Source organism: Caretta caretta, chromosome 10, assembly GCF_965140235.1.
Source record: "Caretta caretta isolate rCarCar2 chromosome 10, rCarCar1.hap1, whole genome shotgun sequence".
NCBI classification, from domain to species: Eukaryota; Metazoa; Chordata; order Testudines; family Cheloniidae; genus Caretta; species Caretta caretta.
In genome coordinates, this window is record NC_134215.1 from 46155252 (window position 1) to 46179630 (window position 24379).

The 24379-nt window shown below is 43.6% G+C and overlaps 1 protein-coding gene across 5 annotated transcripts in view; it reads right to left on the reverse strand.

Moving 5' to 3' along the window:
- Positions 1-24379, reverse strand: part of ZNF592 (zinc finger protein 592) — a 95337-nt gene that overhangs the window by 15862 nt on the left and 55096 nt on the right. For all 5 annotated transcript variants that reach the window (XM_048866531.2, XM_048866529.2, XM_075132947.1 and 2 more), the window contains 4 exons: positions 14991-15169; positions 10817-10993; positions 9797-9956; positions 1410-1685 (listed from right to left, as the gene is read on the reverse strand). In XM_048866531.2, coding sequence (XP_048722488.1) covers positions 1410-1685; positions 9797-9956; positions 10817-10993; positions 14991-15169 — 792 coding nt within the window. The remainder of the gene's footprint in view (positions 1-1409; positions 1686-9796; positions 9957-10816; positions 10994-14990; positions 15170-24379) is intronic.

The window sequence follows — 24379 nt, forward strand, 5'->3', positions numbered from 1 at the left end:
AGAAAGGGATGAAAGCAGGCACTGGCAAGACTCAAAACCACCTACCCATTCTCTTCTCCCAACAGCAGCACCAGGAAAAACAGCAGGCCCAAGGTAGCATTAGCATCACACTATGAGCCATATCCATTAATGACTCCAAATCCCCCTATACATTTGTTTTCTATCTGGCATCCTTCACGGTGTAAATCTGTTTGGGATTACACCCTTGTTATCATCTGCATTTGCCAGAGTTAAATCTCATCACATACATTAGCTCATTTCTAAAAAAACAAAAACAAAAAAATCTTCAATACTTAATGAGGATTTCCATTCCCCACGTTGTGTTTATCAAATGGGACAATCCACCACTCCCATCTTTCCCCTTCTTGTATTTATGAATTGGGACAATCCAGACCTTCTTGGTCGCTGTTCACAGGGCTCCAGTTACGTGTGACTCAGCACATTAATGACTCAGTACATTTACCTTGAGGTATTAAGAGTTTGGCTGTACACGAAAACCTGGCCTATGTTTCGTCAATGAGCTGGTGCTAGCCCTGAAATGCCCATTCTAACACTAATCTGTGTAAAAACCCATGTCAATAGAACACAAGATTTTAGGCACACAAAAGTGAGAAAATTCAGATTTATGGTTCCTAAAGCAACCTCACCTCTGCACCTTGCACAAATTCATTACAACAGAGTCTCTCAGGGTTAGATACCTAAGAGCAGACAATTCCCCATACTGTTTAGCAAATAATAAAATATATCGAGGAAGTGCCTTTTCCTCTTCATCTTTAAATGCATATATAGATGGAGGACAGTCTCCATCTGAACAACAATGTTGCTTCCAATTACTTTTACTCAAATTGCTATCTATGTTGTGCTGAGTTGATTAGCAGAGTGGAACTGCTATTGTCATGGACAGATCACAGTGCTAAGCAAAGAGTATTGGCAGCTGCTGAGGGAAATCGCAAACACAAGCCAACAGCAATCAATACAAAACCTGGAATCCCAGCCAGTGGAGCTGTCAGACCAGTGACTAGAACAGATACAGCTCTCCATTCATTTACCAAAGTATGTGAAAAAGGAAACTGGATGTGACATGCAGTGAGGGAAGGAGCAGAGGAAAGGGTGACATGCCAAAGTATAGATCATACTATTCAAATAGACCCAATATGCTGACAGCAGGTCAGGTCAATGTTTTGTTTCTGGCTATACTTTCACTCCAACAGTGCTGGTGAACAGCTACTGGGTTTCCATTTGATCAAAATATTAATGACTAGTAGTTCTATTGCCAAAAGCTTATAAACAGGAAGAAACATGCCTGAAATACTTAGTCCTGCCTTGAAATGCAGGGGACTAGACTAGATGACCTCTTGAGGTCCCTTCCAGTTCTATGATTCTATGAAAGGTATCATTTGGCTCCTTACCTTTCCATGGCTTTTCTTCATATGGGACACATAGTTTTCCCGATCAGGGTTCCATTGTGAACACTCTCTACAAGTCCAACCAACACTTTTCAAGATGGGTTTTGATTCTGAGTTGTTTTCCACTCTCGTGTCCTTCCTTGGCAAAGCAGTGTGGGAAGTACCATTGGCTACTGACAACTCCTTTGTTGGTGCAAGAACTTGGCTGCTGGACGTTGTCTGAGGCTTCTGTCGAAGGTTAGAGACATCCTCAGGATATGGGGGGACCCCATGAACAGCCTGATTAGTAATAAGGGAATTGAGCATCAGAATCAAAAACAGTTTAAATAACATAGCACTGAGGTACTCCTATATCCCCACCAAGCTTCTGCCCCTGAAATAGGCTGGAAAGTTCTGCCTGACAGAAGAGTTGTTCGAGTAGCATTGCTAATAATTTACAAAAATACAACACTTCCATATTTGGCTCCCCATCTTGAGATCGTAACGTGCCTTATGAGCATGAATAAATTAATCCCCACTACCCTGCTAGGTAGGTCAGTGTTGTTAAACCATTTTTAATATGAGGAAATTCAGGCACATGGAAGTGCAGTGACTAGAGCGCAGAGCCAGTAAAAGAACCCGGATCTCATAATTCCCAGTCTTGTGCCTTAATCTATTCATTCAAAGGCACAAAAGGTCTTCAAATAATTGGTTCCATTTTCTAATCAGCAAGCAAAAGCACTTTACAATAGTTAGCTAACGGTACAAACAACATTTGGAAGATCATTAAGTGGTCCACCGAGACCCTCAGCAGTTTTCAAGTGGTGCGTGGAAAAAAAGTTTGAGAACCACTGCAATACAGTATGAACAACTTGCCAGGTGCATTATGGGGCTGGGGATTTGCCACTCCCCATGTAATGTGATGAACCAATACAAACAAAATAGGATGAACCAAACCCCTTCTTTTTATGTAAATGTAATGTACAAGGAAAGTAATCACAGAAAATATGAAATATCAGTAGAAACAGAAATGTTTCTAAATGGAATAGGTTTCCCACTTTTCAATCTGTCCTCATCAGCTCTTTAAAATCTTCCCTCTTAGTTACACGTGAAATATTTAAAACATTTGTGCTTTTTTTTTTTGCTTCAATATAAACCAACTGCCAGTCAACCTGTGACATTACTGACATAACCTGTGACCGTATAGATCATTGTTGCAACCACTGTTATATATCTGCAGCAAATATTGTACAAAGGTTGTCGTGTAAGGTGTCTATGGAAAGGTTATGATTTGCTGGGCATGATTATGCTGTCTGTATGTGTGTATCATTTTTGTAGCTGAAGTTATGAATATTGGCTATGTACTTGTATCTCAATGTGTTTTCATTCTAAGTAACCTCAGTGAAGCACTTGGTCAGCTTCTTGAGAATATTCTCAGTAAGTGCCCAATCAAAAAACACTTAATTAACAATGGACTTTGGGAGACGCCACATCTGAGCTTTCCTGGGAACGTTCAAACTAACATGTAAACAATGGAGTTGGCCTGTAAAGAACCGAGTCATGCATGGGCATGGGACTTGCCCATGTGACTCCAAACTCCATCTTGCTGCTGTGATCTTCCACGGGCAGAGAATATAAAAGGCCTTGAAAACCGCCCCGTGTTGTCTTCAATCCTGCTTCTGACCTCTAGAGAGACTTTGCTACAATCTGAAACTCTGAACAAAGGACTGAATGATCCATCCCAGCTGTGGATGTACTCCAGAGACTTGATTTGAACCTGCAGTTTACTCCATCACTGCTACAAGCCTGAACCAAGAACTTTGCCATTACGGTTTGTAATTGATTCCATTTAGCCAATTCTAGCGCTCATCTATCTCTTTTTCATTTTATGAATAAACCTTTAGATTCTAAAAGATTGGCAACAGTGTGATTTGTGGGTAAGATCTGACTTGTATATTGACCTGGGTCTGGGGCTTGGTCCTTTGGGATTGAGAGAATCTTTTTTCTTTTACTGGGGTATTGTTTTTAATAACCAGTCATCCCCATAGCAAGTGGCACTGGTGGTGATACTGGAAAACTGGAGTGTCTAAGGGAATTGCTTGTGTGACTTATGGTTAGCCAGTGGGGTAAAACCAAAGTCCTTTCTGTTTGGCTGGTTCGGTTTGCTTTAATAGTAAAGGAACTCCAGCTTTAGGCTGTAACTGCCCTGCTCTAAGCAATTTGTCCTGAATTGACACTCCCAAGGAGTGTCCCACCAAAGGCAGCATTGTTTTTTTTTTTTTTTTAAATACCGTCTCAAGAGATAGAACAAACAACAGATGAGGTACCTGGCTGTATCATTACCTGATCTACCTAAAAATGTCAGTGCTGTAAAAAGAGAGGTTACTGATCTTGTCTAGTAACTGGAGTTCTTTGAGATGTGTGATCCCTGGGTAGTATTCCACTGTGAGGGTATGCATGTCTTCCATGCACCTGAGACAGGAAGATTTTTGCATGAAGTGTCTGTTAGGCTTTGTCTACACTGGCAAGTGAAAGGCAAAACTTTTCTTTTTCAGGAGGTGTTAAATAAACACAAAAACAAAAGTTCTGTCGACGACAAGCACTGGTGTGAATAGTGCTTTGTCAGCAGGACCGCTCTCTTGCCAACAATGCTAATGCCGCTCGTTGGGGGTGGAAGTTTTTGTCGTTAAGAGAGCTCTTTCCTGCCGACAAGCAGCAGCTACTCCATGCGCCTTTTAGCAGCATGGCTGTAGCGGCACAGCCATGTCACTAAAAGTTGCGTAGTGTAGACATAGCCTTAGTCTGTACCCGCGCTCCTCCTCTCCTCATGCTCCGGACTGAGGGCAGAAGGGGTGATGTGGACCAACAGCCAAGAGGTTCTTTCTCTACCACAAGTAATAAGTACAGAATCTGAAGCAGAGAGAAAGAAGGGCGGATAGTGGAATACAGATAGTGACCACAGAACTCAAAAACTCCACTTGCTATAAAAGGTAAATAATGCTGCTTCTGTGAATGCTGGTTCCTATGTGTATTCCACTGTGGGTGACTGAGAAGCAAAGCCCATTTAGGAGAAGGGTGAGAGAACCTACATGGTATTGATGACTCAAGTACCATCAATCTAAAGGATGCATTTGCTGCAGAGGCTTGAATAGTGAATAATGTCTTGTGAAGGCAAGTATAGAGCTCTATACTATTGCCTTACAGATATCAATAAGAGGCACTTCATGAAGTGAGGCTAGGGAAGCTGCCTTGACTCTGGTAGAGTGGGCCCTCACACCTTGAAGGGGAGAGCTATCAGCTGACTGACAGAGCAGAATACAGCTTGAAATCCACTTGGAAAGTCTCGGAGAAGAGATCGCTTGTCCCTTCATCCATTCTGCCAATCCAGGCAATTTCCTAAATGAATTTGTTCTTTGTAAGTAAATGCCAATGCCCAGCACACACCCAGGGAAAAGAGGCTCTTCTCCTCCCTTCATTAGTCACACGTGGCTTCGGCAAAGAAAGGTGTATTGTCTGGTTTAGATGAAAGGCGGAAGAATTTTGGGTGTAGTCTCCATGAACCTTTTCCTTATGGAAAATTGTATAAGCTAGAGTAGCCATTAGGTCTCCTAGTTCTCGAACCCTTCTAGGTGACCTGATGGCCCCTAGAAGGGAGAATTTCATAGATAGATAGAACAGCAAACATGTCAGCAATGGTTCAAATAGTTACTCAAATAATGCTGAGAGTACTAAGTTAAGATCCCATGTGGGAGCGTGTTTAGTTTCAGGAGGGAAGGTTCTAATGTGATGCTTTAGAAAATGTACAGCTGCTGGATGGGTGAAAATGAATGGTTATCAAGGGAAGTGGCAGGCACTAACTTCAGTTAAGTGCAATCATAGGGAGCTAAGGGAAAGACCTGAGGTCTTCAGGGTCAGCAGATAGTCCAGTTCTTCTGGAGACATCTGTTGATGCTGAACCCAAATAGAAAATCTCTGCTTAGCAAAGCAGAATTTTTTGGTGAATTCCTTCCTGCTATTATGAAAGATGGCTTGAATTGCTACTGAACATGTCTGCTATAGGTTCAATGCCCATCCAAGGTAGAGAGACTCCAGATGAGGTAGAGAGACTCCAGATTAGGATGTCTGATCTTGCCCCTGTCTGTGTCAAGAGGTCTGGGAAAGATTGGATATTGATGGGTGGATGTGCTGATGGCTGGAGAAAGTTGGGGAACGAATACTGTCTAGGCCATTTGGGAACAATAAAGATGACCACTGCCCTATTCTGCAGAATCTTCCTGAGGGCTCGAGATAAGAGAGGAATGGTGGGAAAGGCATACCTTAAGGGTCCCATCAACAAGATTAGAAAGGCATCCTCTTTGGAGTCCTGACCTTGCGCCCCTTTGGCGCACTATATCTTGGATTTCCTGTTTTCTCATGACTGTGATCCTAACAGCACCCCAGTGCAAGAGACTCACATATCTGGCAGTGAGTTTCAGCTGGCCTGACCAGTTCAGTGTACCCCAACTCATTAATATCATAATCTATATTTAAAAGGAGTCACGTAATATATCAATAGGAAGCGAATAACATACTTATTAATACTATTGTGTGGTGTATTGGGAATTATGTTCTTAAAGTGTCTCTGCTAGGCAGGGCTGAAGTTACCCCACCCTAGATAAACAAATGTGGTTCTGCCACCTTGAAGGTACTTCCAAGGTACATTGACAGACAATGGGAATGTATTTACATAAAAGGAAAACAAAACCATGAAGTCAACAAGGGGAGGAGATAACCACTCAGCTTCGTGACAGGGGGAGGAGATTGCAGGAACAGATCAATTTGTGTTTTAGAAAACACCAGTGCAGGAAGAAACCAGCATGGAATTTCCTTTACCATGAGACTCCAAATCTCCTTCCTCACAGCTTGAATGAATTTTACTTTGGGGGGTAACTTTCAGAAGAATCCATTACAAAGGTGCGCTGGAGTATAAAAGAGAAAGGCAAAGAACTCCAAGGTATCTTTTATCTAAGGAGACAAAAAGAACCAAGCACTCTGGACTTTGTGGGAGAAGTAATTGTAAACAGGGAACAGTCATAAAGTGTTTCCAGTGGGGTCATTCAGGGTTCAGTTCTTGGCCATATATTATTTAATATTTTTTTCAGTGACCTGGAAGAAAATTAAATCATCACTGATAAAGTTTGCAGATGACACAAAAATCGGAAGAGTGATAAATAATGAAGAGGACAGGTCACTGATTCAGAATGATCTGGATCCCCTTGTAAACTGGGTGCAAGCAAACAATATACCCTGTAATACGGCTAAATATAAATGTATACATCTAGGAGCAATGAATGTAGGCCATATTTACAGAATGGGAAGCAGTGACTCTGAAAAAGATTTGGGTTTGTGGTGGATAATCAGCTGAACATGAGCTCCCAGTGTGATACTGTGGCCCAATAGCTAATGCAAACCTGGGCTGGATAGACAGGGGAATTTGGAGTAGGAATAGAAAGGTTATTTTACTTCTGTGTTTGGCACTGGTGCAAAAGCTGCTGGAATACTGTGTCCAGTTCTGGTGCCCACAATTTAAGAAGGATGTTAATAAGTTGGAGAGGGTTCAGAGAAGAGCCACGAGTACAAAGCCTGCTATGTAGTGATTGAATTCCTAGAGTCTATCTATCTTGACAAAGAGAAGGTGACTTGATTACAGTCTCTGGGCACCTACGTGAGGAACAATTATTTAATAACAAGCACTTCAATCTTGCAGAAAAAGCTCTAACATGATCCAATGGCTGGAAATTTAAGCTAGACAAATTCAACCTGGAAATAAGGTGTAAATTTTTAACAGTGAGAGTAACTAACCATTGGAACAATACATTAAATGTCATGGTAGATTCTCTATCACTGACCGTTTTAAAATCAAGATTGGATGTTTTTCTAAAAGATTGATCTAGGAATTATTTTGGAGAAATTCTATGGTCTGTGTTATACAGGAGGTCAGACAAGATGGGCACAATGGTCCCTTCTGGCCTTGGACCCTTGGAATCTATGGAGATGATGATACTCCTATCGGCCCTGGCAATACTGCTAGATCTGGCTCTTCTTCCTCCTCTTCCATGGGCTGCTGAGGGGGCTCTGGCTGATCTCTGGGGGGAAGAAAGGGAGGGAGGGATGGTGAGATTCCCAATGAAAGTGGACTGATTCAGGATATTGTAATATGGATCCCATAGTCCCTTGTAAAACCAGTAAGAGGGATCCAATATAGGTTGAGGAGATCTTCAAGGCACAGTTTAAAAACAGTCCTGTGGGGAAGGGTATCCCATCTTAGGAGGTCATGGCAGTGCCTAGAGGATCCAGAACCTTCTATCTGGGATGACATCTCCTAGTGGAAGTGATGTCAGTACTTCCCCCATGTCAAATTCCCTGGAAGAGGAAAATGTAGGCTCCAGTTCCAGTGGCTGTGCTGCCAGTACCATGACTAAAGAAATGCCCCAACTGGTAGGAAGAACTTCTCTCATAGCATTCATGGACTAATGGTGTCAGAATCTACCTTGTAAGGACCAGGCCCAATAGGAGGCAATGTTCTGGATCTAGAAGGATGATGATATCCTCTGAAGTGAAGTATCTATTGCCAGTCATCGGTGTGAAGAGTCTTCTTCCTATGTTCCTTTGGAGCTGGCATGGAAAGACTCTTGGAAGCCAGTGTTTCATTATGCAAGCTTGTGGATAAAAATGGAGCAAGAGGTTCTCAGGTGTCCCTTGCCAGTACTGGTGGTTGTCCAAGCCTTGACTCGTGTCTCTCCTTGCTCGGTACCGGTGGTTCTGCTCCTGTCAACAGTGCCAATGCAGGGGCACCCTTATTTTTCAAAACCTCTGGGTTGTTACCGTGACCCCTATGGGCTCTTGAGCCTCCTGGGATCCAGAACATTGTCATTGTGAAGTGTCACCTGATTGAGAAAGTGTTGGGTAAGCAGCCCTCCTCTTAGAGTGGGATTTCTCTTTAGGCTTCTGAAAGTGCTCCCTACCTTCATGGTAAGCCCGGGAAGTGTCTTGGCGCTACCTTTCCTTGCCCCTGTATTAGATGTGCAAGAGCTAGGCCTTGCCCAGTATACAAGATGGTGTATGCCTGGTCTGAATTGAACTGAAGCCTCATAGTATTGTCCACTAGAGGTCTCCTACATCTGAACTTCTATTGATTGGGAAAGGAGCGGAAGATATAGCATTCAGGTATGAGCTTTTCCAAGACAGAAGAGACTCCCCTCAAGGTCATCATTTACCAAGAAGGACTGGGGCAGGATATGCCATTTCTGAAGGTCAGATTCCTGGGCATAATCTGCATTCCATACCTGGGGTGGGAGGAGGTAAAAGGGGGCAGAAGGGACTTGTTCCAAATTCTAACTAACCAAAAATAACTCAAACTAATAACTAACAAAAGGTTTTATTTTACAATATTTACAGATTCAAAGTTGGAGGGACAGTTCTGGGGACACTGGAGGGTTCCATCTCAGATCATGTGGTGGCAGAAAGGAACTGGCAGTCAGGCCCCACTTAGACCAGAGCACAAGGAGAGAAAAAGCACAGGTGTGGACCAAAGACAAATCCCACCAACAGCAAGTAAAGGGCTTCAGTTTCAGATGCATGGAGCACATTTGTACCCCACAGTGGAATATACAAAAGGATCAGCATGTGAAGGAGTACTGTGTCCAGTTCTGGGTGCCACACTTCAGGAAAGGTGTGGACAAATTGGAGAGTCCAGAGGAGAGCAACAAAAACGATAAAAGCTTTAGAAAACCTGACCTACTAGGAAAGGTTGAAAAACTGGGCATGCTTAGTCTTGAGAAAAGAAGTCTGAGAGGGGACCTGATGAGTCTTCAAATATGTTAAAGGCGGTTATAAAGAGGATGGTGATCAATTGTTCTGCACGTTCACTGAAGGTAGAGTAGGATGTAATGGGCTTAATCTGCAACAAGGGAGATTTAGGTTAGATATTAGGAAAAACTTTCTAACTCTAAGGAGAGTTAAGCACTGGAACAGGCTTCAAAGGAAGGTTGTAGAATCCCTATCCTGGAGGTTTTAAAGAACAAGTTGGACAAATACCTGCCAGAGATGGTCTAGGTTTACTTGTTCCTGCCTCAGCACAGGGGGCTGGACTTGATGACCCCTCAAGTTCCCTTCTAACCCTACCTTTCTATGATTATATAACATCACTACTACATATTTTTGTTATAAAGTGAAATTTACTAGTGTTACCCAAACTTGCATAGTGAAATTTTACCTTACACCACAATGCCCCCTGGCAAAAATTAATTACTTACATAAAATAAAACCCCACCACTTCCTTCCATCTCCTGCCCTCAGAGTCACTTCTGCCTGTATACAGACAGGCACAAAAAGGGCTCTGTGCTATCAGTAAGTCAGATTCAGCTACCTACCTTGACATGCTGCATTAATTGTTGTTTCTGCATATACACTAATTGACACTGCGGACACTTAAATACTCCCACCAACAGCTTGTTGGCATTCTGTTGGAAGTGCTCCTGGAGCAGCTTCTTCTTGTTAAAGACAGTCTCACAAGAACATTTGTAGATAACCCTGGAACAATTTAAAAAGAATAAAATTCATGCTCAGTATATTGACTATTTTGAAAAGACACTAGATATAAGAAAACTCTATGATTTAGTCTTAGAAAGGGAAATTACTTATTAGTGAATGGAGTTCTTTCAGTGTGCTGCCTGCACATACCCATGCTTTTTGGTTATACCCCAAACAAGCTGCACAGGCCCCAGAACCGTTTGAAGCAATTAGCTGGAGGGGCTGAATGCATCAGGCACATATTGAGTGTTCTAAAAAGAGGATCCATTAAGCCCTGGATAGATTGGGAGGGTAACCATGGATATAGAGAGGTAATTCATTCAGAGAACACCAGCTACCTGTTACTTTCAACCCAATCCAATTCCCCCCACCCATGCACCCACAAGCTCTTTCAGCCATGGCTAGAGGGGAAAAAGAGGAGGTTGCAGAGTGGAGAACACAAGACAATTTCTCCAGCTTCTTTAGGCAATGGCACCCCGAACATCCAGAAGCCAGAGGAGGCAGTTGTAGTGCAAAGTCCTTGTCAGTAGATGCCACTCTTACTCATGGGCAGGCAGGGTGTTGCAGCTGAGACTCCTCGCTGCAGCTGCTCAGCTCCCTCCCTATCTCTCCACCCCCAATCTTATGAGGCTCTGAGTTCAGGGCAGGGAACTTTGGCTTGGCAGAGATTAAGCCCCTGGCAAACAGCAAAAGCAGCAGCTTTTCCTCCTCCTCCTCTGACAGAGACAGGCAAAGGAAGGAGATGTGGGGGTGTGGAGGTGGGAGGGAATGTCAGTTCCAGAGCGATCCAGTGGCTAACACAGTTTACACAAAACAGTGGGCAAACAGTGTAAATGCTTCCAAATGCTGAGGGCACTTACTGAGTAGTTTTGTGAGGCTCTTCTGGGTGCTGGCTAGTAATATGGGCAGTGGTACTGTCCGCAGATTTGAAAGCCATTGGACAAAAAGAACATTTGTGGAAGACTTCGCAGTGTTTCTCGTGAATGTGCACTTTCAGCATAGCTAGCGACATAAAGACAACTCCACAGTGGATACACCTGGAAGGCAGAGGGGAAAAAAATCTGCATTAAAATACACCAAGCACTGCCTCTCTTCAACTTCCAAAGGGAAACACAAAAGTGAAGAGTGGAGGACACCAGAGCATGGTGTTAGCTCTCACTTGACCCCCTCAGTAGTGATCTGGAAGAGGCAAAAAGCAGAATGTTAATGGAATTAATGAATCTTAAGGCTTTGCCCATGCATTGAGGCATGGAAAGTAAGGGGTTAACTGATGCCGCTCCAAAATCATCACAGGCATTGGCTAGCACCAGCTCATTAGTCTCCCCCTTCAATCTAATCCCCAGCTCCCCGTTTCATGTTCAAACATTCTAAGCAGATGGGAGAGAGCTCTCCCATCAACTTACTTCAGCCCCCATGTGTGGTGGTAGCTATGTCGGCAGGAGAAGCTCTCCTGCTGACATGGTGCCATCCACACTGGTGCTTAGGTTGCTGAAACTTACGTCACTCAGAGGGGTTGCTTATTCACACCCCTGAGCAACATAACTTATACCAACCTAAACTGTAGTGCGTACATAGCCTAAAACAAAGGGAAGGGACAGTAGGGGCAGCCAAGGTCCTATAGGCAAGGTTCTCCCAAACTTTCATCATTTCATCCATTCAGTCAGTCTCTCCTCGCAATTACAGAGACCTAGAAATACTGCCCCCAGTGAGCTGGCAACAACTGCTTGCACTTAACCTTCTTTCCATCCATCCCACCTTTTTTCTTATTCAAAAGACACAAAAACACTATTCTGTGTATCAGTTAAGGGTGCTCTACACATAACATGCCTATGACAAAACCTCAAAAGCAAGGAAAGGAAAAGGTAAGCCCTTTAACAGCACATGCCCTCTCCTCCTCCACCCAGATATATGCACCTGGCACAAACAACTATACACCACAACCTTAGGGCTTGTCTACACTGACAGCACTCCTTCAGTGCAGATACTCTGCTGTAGCGCTTAGTGAAGAGGCTACTTATACCAATGGGAGAGCTTCTCCCATTGGTGTAGGTATTCCACTTCCCTGAGAGGTGGCAGTTATGTAAATGGGAGAAGCCCTACCATTGACATAGCTCCGTTTACACCAGGAGTTAGGTCGTTATAACTGCGTTGCTGAGGGGTGCTGATTTTCCATGCCTCTGAGCGACATAGTTAAACTGACATAAGTTGGTAGTGTGGATCAAGTCTAATTCTGAGGCTAGGATGCCAGCCCTCCAGTAATCCTTCTCCAAACTCCTACCACCACAAATAAACCAGACTATCCCATTCTCAACTGTCCCTTCTGCACTGTTCTGGGAAACGACATTCACTCAGATTTGGGATCTGAGGTTGTACATCAGATATGTTATGTGTAGACCCTGAATCTAACAGTGTTTGTGTGTAGATTTCCCAGTTTTCTTAGTTTTAGAAAGGATCTCTGACATACCAGCAGCTGTCTTGAAACAGGATCTTCATGACAGTAACCAGCCACTCAGGAGCTTGTGAAAATAGCTTTCCTCAAAGCTCCTCCTCTCCAGTGCACAAGAATGCTGCTGGAGTAGATCTCTTAAGCAGCTGGTGTGCTGTGACCACTGCTTTCCATGCTGGACAGTTTGGGCTCATTGCTTCTCTGTGCTCCTCTTTCATTGTATCCATCTGTTGTCTTTTGTCTTGTATTTAGATTTTTAGCTACCTGGGGCAGGGAGTGTCTTTTTGTTCTTGTGTGGTGTGTACAATGCCTAGCACAGTGCAGCCCTGGTTTATGATTGAGGTTCTTAGCTGCTACCACAATACAAATAAATAATAAAAAATAATCCCAACACCAAAGAAGAGGAAGGGATATTGACAGAACTAACAGTGACTACTGTGGCCACACCGCTCCCCTTCTCCTACAGCCAACTAGGCACTTCACAAAAATCCTGTCCTTTGTAAAAGGAGCTGCCACTTTGTCAAAGATCCTCCCCATGACACAACACAAGTGATGCTGAAGTACAAAACTCCCTTCCTCTTGACTATGGTAAGCCCTGACGTGGGGATATTACCATAGAGTATCTAACAAAAGGTAGGTGCTCTCCTAAAGCGTTCAGGATATATTCCAAATGTCACACTGGAGAATGGAGGCAGGGGATGAAACATGTTATTTGACAGCTCTCTGTTCCAAGTTTTCAGTTATGAGAAAAATGCCAATTATTTTTTCCTTTTTGTTAATGAATTTGAAAATTTTTACCAGTACCCTGTGAATTCTGCAGCCATGAAAACTGCAGCAGATTTCACCCCGCCTCAGAATTGTGATCCAGAATCTCAGATTTCATGTAAAGTTTCTAACCCTCATGGTTAGAAGAAAAAGCTTGAAAGAGTAATCTGAGTGAAACAAATGCAGTGATGTCTGCCTGAGTTTGCAGGCAGCCTGAAACGTTATCTCTGAGAAAAGGAACCGAGTCATTCATCTTAATGGGCTGTTAACGCTGAAACTTAAAGATGGTGGCATATTGCTGAAAACTAGAGTGTAGGGACAGCAAAAAAATAAAGTGAATTTAATATGAAAACAAACAACAGAGGAATGCAATGAATGTACTATTTATTTTTATATTTAATTCAATAAAAATCTCCATTTTATAAATGTATTGGAAACAGCTACAGAATTTCCAGAGTGCTGCAGAATCTAAGGACGTTGTCACAGAATTTAGGTCCATCTTGCCATTGAGTACATGGGGCCTTGTATTATTGCAAGACACACTACATCTCACAGAGCAAGACTTTCTACTGTATTCCAGCAACCCAAAGGGACTAAAAAGCTGTCAGGTTTGTCCAGCTGAGAATTCTTCCAGTGTGAGGGAGCTTCCAGCTGGCATGAAGATGTATAGCTGGTTCCTATGTGAACCACTCACCCCACATGCAAGAAAGGAGGTAGAGGAGAGCATAGCTGGGATACTGCTGCACTCTGGCATTCTGTGGTCTGTTGGGGACCACAGTTAGCTGTCTTAAGTTTGACCAGCCCTTAGATTACTCTAACCTATGCCAGGGCCAGTACAAATATGCAAGGAGAATCTGGGTATGTCTGCACAGCAAAGAAAAACCTGCAGCTGGCTTGTGCCAGCAGACTTGGGCTGTAGACTTCTGGGCTTGGACTGGATGGGACGGTCCCAGACTATAGGCTCCAGAATAAGCCTGGAAGTCTACACAGCAATGAAACAGACCTACAGCCAGAGACGGCTGTCATGGGGCAGCCAGGTGATTTTCTTTGCTGTGTAGACATACCCTCAGGGAGCTATAACCAGCTCCTGGATATGCACTTCATTGCACCAAATAGCTTTTATAATCTTGCAAAGATCTATATACTACCTATCTTAAAAGCAGAATTTTTCTGCAGATTTGTGGGATCTCTCCATTTTGGAGAGCGTGGATGTGGTGTTAACTTTCCTAGAGATCAACAATAGGACCTGGGTAAGGCACTTATCGTTCTAAATAGAAAGCTGACAGTAAAAATAAATCTAAGCTTGAGTGGGTATAAAACTGGAAAGATTTCAGGGCCAATATTTTCAAAAGTCACTAATAATTTTGGGTGCCCAACTTGAAGTTTATACAAATTGGCCAATTTCTTTTCTTTTCTTCTTCTTCTTCTTTTTTTTTTTTTAAAGTGAGCTCAAATTCATTTGAGCACTCAGAAACGCTTTCTAATAGTTTTTATTTACTGTAATCTTCTTCTTGTTACATTAAATATTTTTAAATCTGCTTTGCTGTTCCAGAATGCTTTCCTTCATTGGGATGTGTGAGCAATTATCAACCCAAATAAATAGACTTTATCCATTTCTCAAACTGCGAGGTGGAAGTGATTTTTATGCTATCAATATATTTAAAACAATCTTTCAGTGGGACTTTGGATTCAGCCCTTGCACCTCAATCTGCCAAATTTTCTGTAACAGGTAATAAAAAAATCTGTCTTTTTTCCCCCAAGAGCTGAAATAGTCCCCCATTCTTCCTCACATCCCCAGACAGACCCTTATAAACAGCACAAACCTGTATCCAACTTTGCGAGAGTAATGTAGGCAATTTTCCTTGACATGGGTTTGGAAATGGGCTGATCGGCAGAGTATCCCGCACTCTGGGCAGCAGTAAGGGGACTTGTGAGTATGGATTCTTTGATGAGCACAGTAGCAGCACTGGTTAGGCAGCATCATCTGGCACACCTGACAAGTCTAGAGAAAGAAAAAAAGAAATCACATTAACCATTTATTCTACACATTTTTTTCTTAAGTGACCTAATTTCATCCTAGAATCATTCAGATTGGAAGAGACCTAAACAATGCCTGGTTTTGCCTACTATCTCTCTATTGATGGAGATTCCACAGCACCTTGGCAGCTTCTTCCACTGGTGAACTCTTAAAAATTCTGAAGTTAGGAACTATTACAGTGGGACCATGTCTTGTGTCACTCATAGTTCTTTTAAAAACTTTCACCTATTCGTCTGAAATTTTCTATATTTGGTCTCTTCCTCAAAGTAAATTGTTCTGGAAAACTTCAGCAAAAACCCTTCAGTCATTTTTTTGCGTAGGAGGCAAGAGGGAGTAAAATAATTAATGTTTACCATTATAAAAAACGCTTGCTTTTAAAAACACCTTTACTGCTGAAGTCACTCTGGTAAAATGTTGGAATTTGGTAGAGAAGTAGCCTGCACGGAGAAGTGCATTTGAGTGTCCCTTGGAAAACTGCTTTTGACTTTGACCAAGTTATGACCCTTCAAAACTTACATGCAACCCGTGCTGTACATTTTTCAAGGTTTTTCTTGCTAATCTTGTATAGTATGAAACTAAGGAAGGCAAGAATACACACATATAATTTGGCTACACTTTGAAGGAGCTCCTTTCTCAGTTTCTGCAGACCTTATGGAGTCCAGCACTCCTGCCCGTGCAACTGGAAGGAAAGGCCACTACTATGTGTTGTAGAAGTATAGGTTTGTAGGGAAAATGTCATGAACATGGTATGTAAATTTTCTACATGAACATGGTTTCAACTCCGATGGCTCCAAAACGCTGGCCCCCAGGCTCCAGCAACCCCAACTCCTCTCACTTCCCCCAACAGATTCAAGAGATGTCTGACAATCTAAGGAGAACAGTAGGGAAATGCCTGAGCAGGTATACAGCTGTGGTAGACATCTGCTGTGCAGAGCCCTGTTCTGCTATGTTTAGTGGCTCTCTATGCATATACTCCCCAGCTCTTAAGTTTCACGGGTGAAAGACCCCCTCATAATGTGCTTGGGAGTGTTCTGATTGAATCCAGCTAAACTGCTCCAGATCAGGGAATTCTTATGTACTAACCTTTTTCTTACAAAAGCCTTGATAACCTCATTCAAGAAAAAAGTGACATTAAGAGGGCACAATGAAACTCTCATAAGTAGGCCTGGCAGAATTCAGTATTTGTTTTTTTATAATTTCAACAGATAATTTTGACGCATTGTTTCTATTTTTACCAATTTAAATTTTCAAAGTTGAGCAAAATTATGGGTTTTAACCTTTTTAAAATTTTTATCTATTTAAATTTTCACAGTGGTGGGAAACGTGGAGGGGTGAGAGAAAAATTATTTAACAACAGTAGACATAGAGGTTCAAAAAATTAAAGCTTTATGACCATTAACACAAATTATCAACAGTACATGTCAAAATACATAAGTAAATATCCTTAAATCAAAGTTCTCAAGCAGCATTTTTCTTACTTTGCCTGTCTGTAAATTACAAAGATCATCAATGGAAATATTTTTTGTTGGATTTGTGTGTAAACTGAAATTTTCTTTTACCAACATTTACGAATAAAAACTGAATCCTTCTAAGCCTAGTTATAAGTCAGTGTCCAGACCAAGTTAAGGCTGCACACACTACCTTATCCATGCCTCCTTGTGGATGGGCATGGATCTGTACTTATACCACATGCTATTTCTACAGTACAACATACAATAGTTATTTCCTACATCCTTAGTCCTGGTCTACACTATGAGTTTAGGTCGAATTTAGCAGTGTTGGATCAATTTAACCTTGCACCCATCCACATGACGAAGTTTTTTTTTTTTTTTTTTTTACTTAAAGGGCTCTTAAAATCAATTTCTGTCCTCCTCCCCGATGAGGGGATTAGCGCTGAAATTGACCTTGCTGGTTCGAATTTGGGGTAGTGTGGTCACAATTCGATGGTATTGGCCTCCAGGAGCTATCTCAGAGTGCTCCATTGTGACCGCTCTGGACAGCGCTCTCAACTCAGATGTACTGGCCAGGTAGACAGGAAAAGGCCCGCGAACTTTTGAATCTCATTTCCTGTTTGGCCAGCGTGGCAAGCTGCAGGTGAATGCAGATCTCATCAGCAGAGGTGACCATGATGGAGTCCCAGAATTGCAAAAGAGCTCCAATATGGACTGAAGGGAGGTACAGGATCTGATTGCTGTATGGGGAGACGAATCCGTGCTATCAGAACTCCGTTCCAAAAGACGAAATGCCCAAACATTTGAAAAAATCTCCAAGCACATGAAGGACAGAGGCTATAACAGGGACCCGCAGAAGTGCCGCGTGAAACTTAAGGAGCTCAGGCAAACCTACCAAAAAGCCAGAGAGGCAAACGGCCGCTCGGGGTCAGAGCCCCAGATATGCCGCTTCTATGATGAGCTGCATACCATTCTAGGGGGTGCAGCCACCACTACCCCACCCCTGTGCTTCGACTCCATAAATGGATTATCACACAATAAGGATGTGCATTTTGGGGACGAGGAAGATGATGAGGAGGAAATTGAAGATCGCTTGCTTGCTGTGCGCTGAGAAACCATTTTCCCCGAGATCCAGTTTCTCACCCTGGGCTGGAGCCAGTACTCCCCGAACCCACCCAAGATAGGCTCCTGGACCCGCCAGGCGGAGAAGGAACCTCTGGTGAGTGTACCTTTGTAAATATAATACATGGTTTAAAAGCAAGCGTGTTGAACGATTAATTTGCCCTGAAGACTTGGGATGCAGTCGCGGCCAGTACAGCTACTGGAAAAGTCTATTAATGCGTCTGGGGATGGAGCGGAAATCCTCCAGGCACATCTCCATAAAGCTCTTCTGGATGGTCTCCTGGTTGAAATAGGGTAATTTTATTAAGGGGACATTTAGAGGTGGCTGTTCCTGCTGGGCTGCATGCTTGTGGCTGAAAAGAAATATGCCCCGCTGTTATCCTTGCAGTGGGGGGAGGGGTGAAGCAATCATCCCAGAGAATTGGGCGTGTGTTGGGGGGGGGGTTAGTTGGGTTTCTGCTACACAGTAACCCAAAAACCACAGCCCCTCCTTTTAAATTGCCAACCCATTTTAAATGGCCAACCCAACGGCTGCTTGGTATGGGAAATAAGGGGGCTGCTGTTTGAAACCATTCCCACATGTTATGAAGGTTAAAGAAGCCAAAAGGGGGGGCGGGGGGAGGGATAGCTCAGTGGTTTGAGCACTGGCCTGCTAAACCCAGGCTTGTGAGTTCAATCCTTGAGGCGGCCATTTAGGGATCTGGGGCAAAAATTGGGGATTGGTCCTGCTTTGAGCAGGGGGTTGGACTAGATGACCTCCTGAGGTCCTTTCCAACCCTGATATTCTATGATTCTATGAAAAGACTGTGGCTTACCATGGCTGCCTGCAAGCCGAATTCGGTTGCCCGGCCCTGTGTGTGTGTGTGATCTCTCACACCAAACCGGAAGACCCTCAATATAAGACGCAAAACGCAACCTGGTACTGAAAGAACATGTGCTATGTAATGTTAACAGCAAGGCTCACTGTGAAAGAGAGTGTACACATTGTTCTCTAAAATGTGTCTTTTAACTACTACTCTCCCTTTTTTTCCCCTCCCGCAGCTGCAAATGTTTCAACGCTCACACTATCATCTCCATCCCAGAGGCTAGTGAAGATTAGAAGGCGAAAAAAAAGCACTCATGATGAAATGTTCTCTGAGCTCATGCAGTCCTCCCACACTGAAAGATCCCAGCAGAATGCATGAAGGCAAGCAATGTCAGAGTCCAGGAAAGCACAATATGAATGCAAGGACAGGTGGCGGGTTGAAGATGATAGATGGTGTCAGCTTGCTGACAGAAGGCAGGAGGCAATGCTGAGGCTACTGGAGGATCAAACGGATATGCTCCAGCATATGGTTGAGCTGCAGGAAAGGCAGGAGCTACAGCCCCTGTGTAACCAACTGCCCTCATCCCCAAGTTCCATAGCCTCCTCACCCAGACACCCAAGAATGCAGTGGAGTGGGGGGCCTCCGGGCACCCAAGCACTCCACCCCAGAGGGCTGCCCAAGCAACAGAAAGCTGGCATTCAATAAGTTTTAAAGTGCAGTGTGGCCTTGTCTTTCCCACCCCAACCAGTGCTTCCCTCCTCCCCCAGCCCTCCTGGGCTACCTTGGCAGTTATCCCCCTATTAGTGTGATGACTTAATAAAGAATGCATGAATTTGAAACAATGATTTTATTGCCTCTGAAAGAGGTGATCAAAGGGGGGGGAGGGGAGGGCGGTTGGCTCACAGGGAAGTAGAGTGAACCAAGGGGGCAGATTCTCATAAAGGAGAAACATACGTAACTGTCACACCATAGCCTGGCCAGTCGTGAAACTGGTTTTCAAAGCGTCTCTGATGCGCACCGTGCCCTCCGGTACTCTTCTAACCGCGTTGGTGTCTGGCTGCGCATAATCAGCAGCCAGGCGATTTGCCTCAACCTCCCACGCTGCCATAAACTTCTCCCCCTTACTCTCACAGATATTGTGGAGCACACAGCAAGCAGTAATAACAATGGGAATATTGGTTTCATTGAGGTCTAACCGAGTCAGTAAACTGCGCCAGCGCGCTTTTAAATGTCCAAATGCACATTCTACCACCATTCTGCACTTGCGCAGCCTATAGTTGAACAGCTCCTCACTACTGTTCAGGCTGCCTGTTTATAGCTTCATGAGCCATGGGAGCAAGGGGTAGGCTGGGTCCCCAAGGATAACTGTAGGCATTTCAACATCCCCAACAGTTATTTTCTGGTCTGGGAAGAAAGTCCCTTGCTGCAGACCAGAGTTCCTGAAGATGCGAGCATCATGTACCTTTCCCAGCCATCCCATGTTGATACTGGTGAAACATCCCTTGTGATCCACCAGTGCTTGCAGCACCATTGAAAAGTACCCCTTGCGGTTTACGTACTCGCTGCCTCGGCGGTCCAGTGCCAAGATAGGGATATGGGTTCGGTCTATCGCCCCACCACAGTTTGGGAAATGTGCAGGTCATAGTGGATGGCTTTGCTGCAATGGGATTCCCTGAGTCACTACCCTTGATAGCAGCAGCTCAGTGATTGCGGTGGCTACTTGCATCACAGCAGCCCCCACAGTAGATTTTCCCACTCCAAATTGATTCCCGACTGACCGATAGCTGTCTGGTGTTGCAAGCTTCCACAGGGCTATTGCCACTCGCTTGTGAACTGTGAGGGCTGCTCTCATCTTGGTATTCTTGCGCTTCAGAGCAGGGGAAAGCAAGTCACAAAGTTCCATGAAAGTGCCCTTACACATGCAAAAGTTTCAAAGCCACTGGGAATCGTCCCAGAGCTGCAACGCTATGCAGTTCCACCAGTCTGTGCTTGTTTCCAGGGCCCAGAATTGGCATTCCATGGCATGAACCTGCCCCATTACCACCATGATGTCCAAATTGCCAGGGTCCGTACTTTGAAAGAAGTCTGTGTCCATGTCCTCATCACTCTTGTCACTGCGCTGCCGTTGTCTCCTTGTCTGCTCTTGCAGGTTCTGGTTCTGCATATACTGCTGTATAGCACAGGTGGTGTTTACAACGCTCATAACTGCTGCGGTCATCTGAGCGGGCTCCATGCTTACCGTGGTATGGCATCTGTAGGAGAGCAGAGTGGCAGCAGAAGTGGCGGGTGGATGACGACGCTGACAGCAACATGGCGCCCACATGGAAAAAGGTGCGAAACTATTGTTGGCCGTTGCTTTCATGGAGGGAAGGAGGGGGGAGCAAGGGGTAGGCTGGCAGAAGACGATGCAGTATGACTGCTAGCCATTGTGGTCTTCTGGGTGCTCGCCAGGAGACAGTGCAGAACAACTGTAGCTGTCATAGTTTCCAGGCAGACTGAATCACCATGAGACGAAACTTAAATGGGAGTGAATCTAGGTCATTCTCTTATTATGTCCAGGCACCCCTGACAGACCTGCCAGGAGCACCCATGTCTGCCCAAGTGCCCCGACCGACCTCACCGAGTTCGTCCAAGAGCACCCAGGAGACGACGATGGCTACCAGTCGTACTGCACCGTCTGCTGCCACAAAGCAATGAGCTGCTGCAGTGTAGCAATGCAGTACCGCGTCTGCCAGCATCCAGGACACGTACAGTGACATGCTTGCCGTGGTATGGCATCTGCATGGGTAACCCAGGAAAAAAGGCACAAAACGATTGTCTGCCATTGCTTTCACGGGGTGCAGGGTGGGAGGGCTGACGACATGTACCAAGACCCACCCACGACAATGTTTTTACCCCATCAGGCATTGGGATCTCAACCCAGAATTCCAATTGGCGGCGGAGACTGCAGGAACTGTGGGATAGCTAGCAACAGTGCAGTGCTCCGGAAGTCGATGCTAGCCTCAGTATTGTGGATGCACTCCGCCGACTTAATGGTCTTAAGTGGGGACACACACAATCGACTGTATAAAATCGATTTCTAAAAAATCGACTTCTAAAATTAGACCTAATTTCATAGTGTAAACATACCCTTAGATACATATGCGTAACATTAGCATTGTGCACTATGCTGTGTGTATGCCAGAGTCCTTGAAAGTGATTTATGTGAGAAGTATACAGTAAGCCACATTTACCTACCATGACAGGTTTCACAACAACAGCCGTGTTAGTCTGTATTTGCAAAAAGAAAAAAGAAAAGGAGTACTTTTGGCACCTTTTCTATTTACCTACCATATTTCAGATTAAGTATAAACTATAGCAATAGTGAAAATGAACTGGTATATACAGTCCACCTAAATTGATAGCTATGTTAGTGTCATAATTAGCTGCCTCACCTCTTGAACTGCACCAAAGGAAGGCTGTACTATATGGCAAGCTCTCTAGAGTAGCTCACAAGCATGAGTGCCAACCTCAGGGTAGACTGTCAAGGAACAGGGCAAAAACCACAAACTGGTTGTATGTTCTATAATTAGATTTCACCAACCAAGTATAAAGTGTGAATGTCTCAAGCACTATAACAGCTTTAACATGGAGGCAGTCCCCTTGGGCACTCCGGTCTATCTTGCCACCCAGGCAAGCCTGCCTTTGCAATAGATGGTCCCTTACACTAAAAGTCTCAACAATATTCAGGTTACTACACCTAGTCTCAAAGCTAAATTGTACCTCAGAGATCTTTCTCCAAGGATAACACTTGCAGTCAATCCTGTAATAAACTAAAGATTTATTAACTAGGAAAAAGAGTTATTTGCAAGGTTAAAGCAGGTAAATACACACACACGAGTTACAGTCTTAGGTTTCAAAAGGAAATAGACACTGCTGTAATATGCAAGCTGTGTGTGTCCTTTAGGGCTAACTCAAGTTAAGCAGCTTGGGGATCCCTTGCTTATGCTTAGAAATATTGCTCTCTCTGAATTTCAAGCAGCATAGAAAGAACCATTTTTCTTGACAGGGATTTTTATCCCCCTCACTCAGAGCTCAAGCTGATGGGACGAGGGTTTGTGCATGACTCCACTTCATGGGTGCGGGGGGAGCAATCAAAGTCTTTCATCCACAGATGTTCCACAACGGCTTGTCTGATGTCAACAGGCTCTCTTTTGTTGGGCAGAAGATGAACCCTCTCATGGTAAACTCGTATTTCACACTTGATAGTGCTTTTCTCCTGACAGTGAGGGTTTACAGTTTTAGAGCAAATACTTTTTTAGTTACAAAGCAAACACTTAAATATTACCTTATGACATAGGATACAGATTTATAAGTGAGATTAATGCATGCAGCAACTTAGAAGCATTTCATAAAGTTTAAACACAGTATTATTTTAACAATACTAACACACAGGTGAATCAGACTGGTTTCCAGCTCTGCATTCATTTGTCAGTGTTCAGTGATGCCTAGGGGCCTTGGCATAAGCTGGCACCTGGCGTGCCAGCACCACACACACATATAGTATGGGGTTAGTGACAAAATAATTAAATACATACAGTAGACAACAATGTATCATATAAAAAGTTTAACTCAGAAAGAGATATTAGATCATTACAATAATGAAATTACTGTAAACTTAATAGAATGAAAGAACATTACAAGATGCTGTACATACATATGTAAAGTTGTAAACAACTTTTAAATATTATATCATAGTTGAGAAATAGCATGAACTTATGTAATTAAATACGGTCTCACATGGCACAAGGAGGTAGAGATAAAATTGTTCTATCATTTTCTGACTTTTGAGGCCTTAAACGTGCACCCTTAAAATACTCTTATGTAGTTTTAGTTAATGGAATTAATAGTGCTATAGTTAAGGCCTAACATTTTCCATTAAATGACCCTTGTTTTCAGTTGCTCATAACTGAAACTAATTGTTAGGGCTGAAATTTTCTACGTTTAGTCTTGGACTCAGGTTAGATTGGTTAGGAAAGTTTGAGGAAAAAATGGTGCAGCTGTTTTCAAGAATGTTAAAAGAAACTGACTGCCTTCCCCCCCCCCCATCATCCCCAACTGCAGACCCTCCATAATTGGATAGTGAATTTGCAGTGGGCAAGTGCATAGTCCCTAGGACTTCAGCAACATGCAGAGTACTTTGGCTCTGATCCAATAAAACAATTTTAAACACAAGATTGGACCCACTGAATGGGCTATTCACGTGCTTAAAGTTAAGCATGTGCTATGTGCTTTGTTGGATCAGTGCCAGAGCACTCTACACGCTGCAGGATTAAGCAGAAACTCACCATTTGCATATGTACAGCAGAACTTGCTCAGCACTGCTCTCTTAATATTTTTAATGTTCCAACTGAACTGGCCTGGCCATCCCTCTTACATTTACATATTAACATGTAAACTGTTCCTGCTCATCAACAAAAATAGCCTTTGGCCTATCAGAGAGGGCATTGGGCTGGGAGTCAAGGAGACCAAAATGGCCTGAGAGGTTCCACCAGATGATTTTTGTCAGAGGTTTGGAACAAAACGCATGTCTGTAATAAAGCTGCACTAAGTCTTATCCACATGGTCACAATACTTCTCAGAATAAATATGCCAAATCTATGTGCTTAGTTATGGAGAAATGGTATCCTGTCTGACAGTGTCTGATACCAGATGCTTCAGAGGAAGGTGAAAAAAACCTTTAAGTTGTCAATGATGTAGTAACTTCCCCAATGATTCCTCAAAGCTTCGGTCAGAAATTGGCTTATGCCCTAACT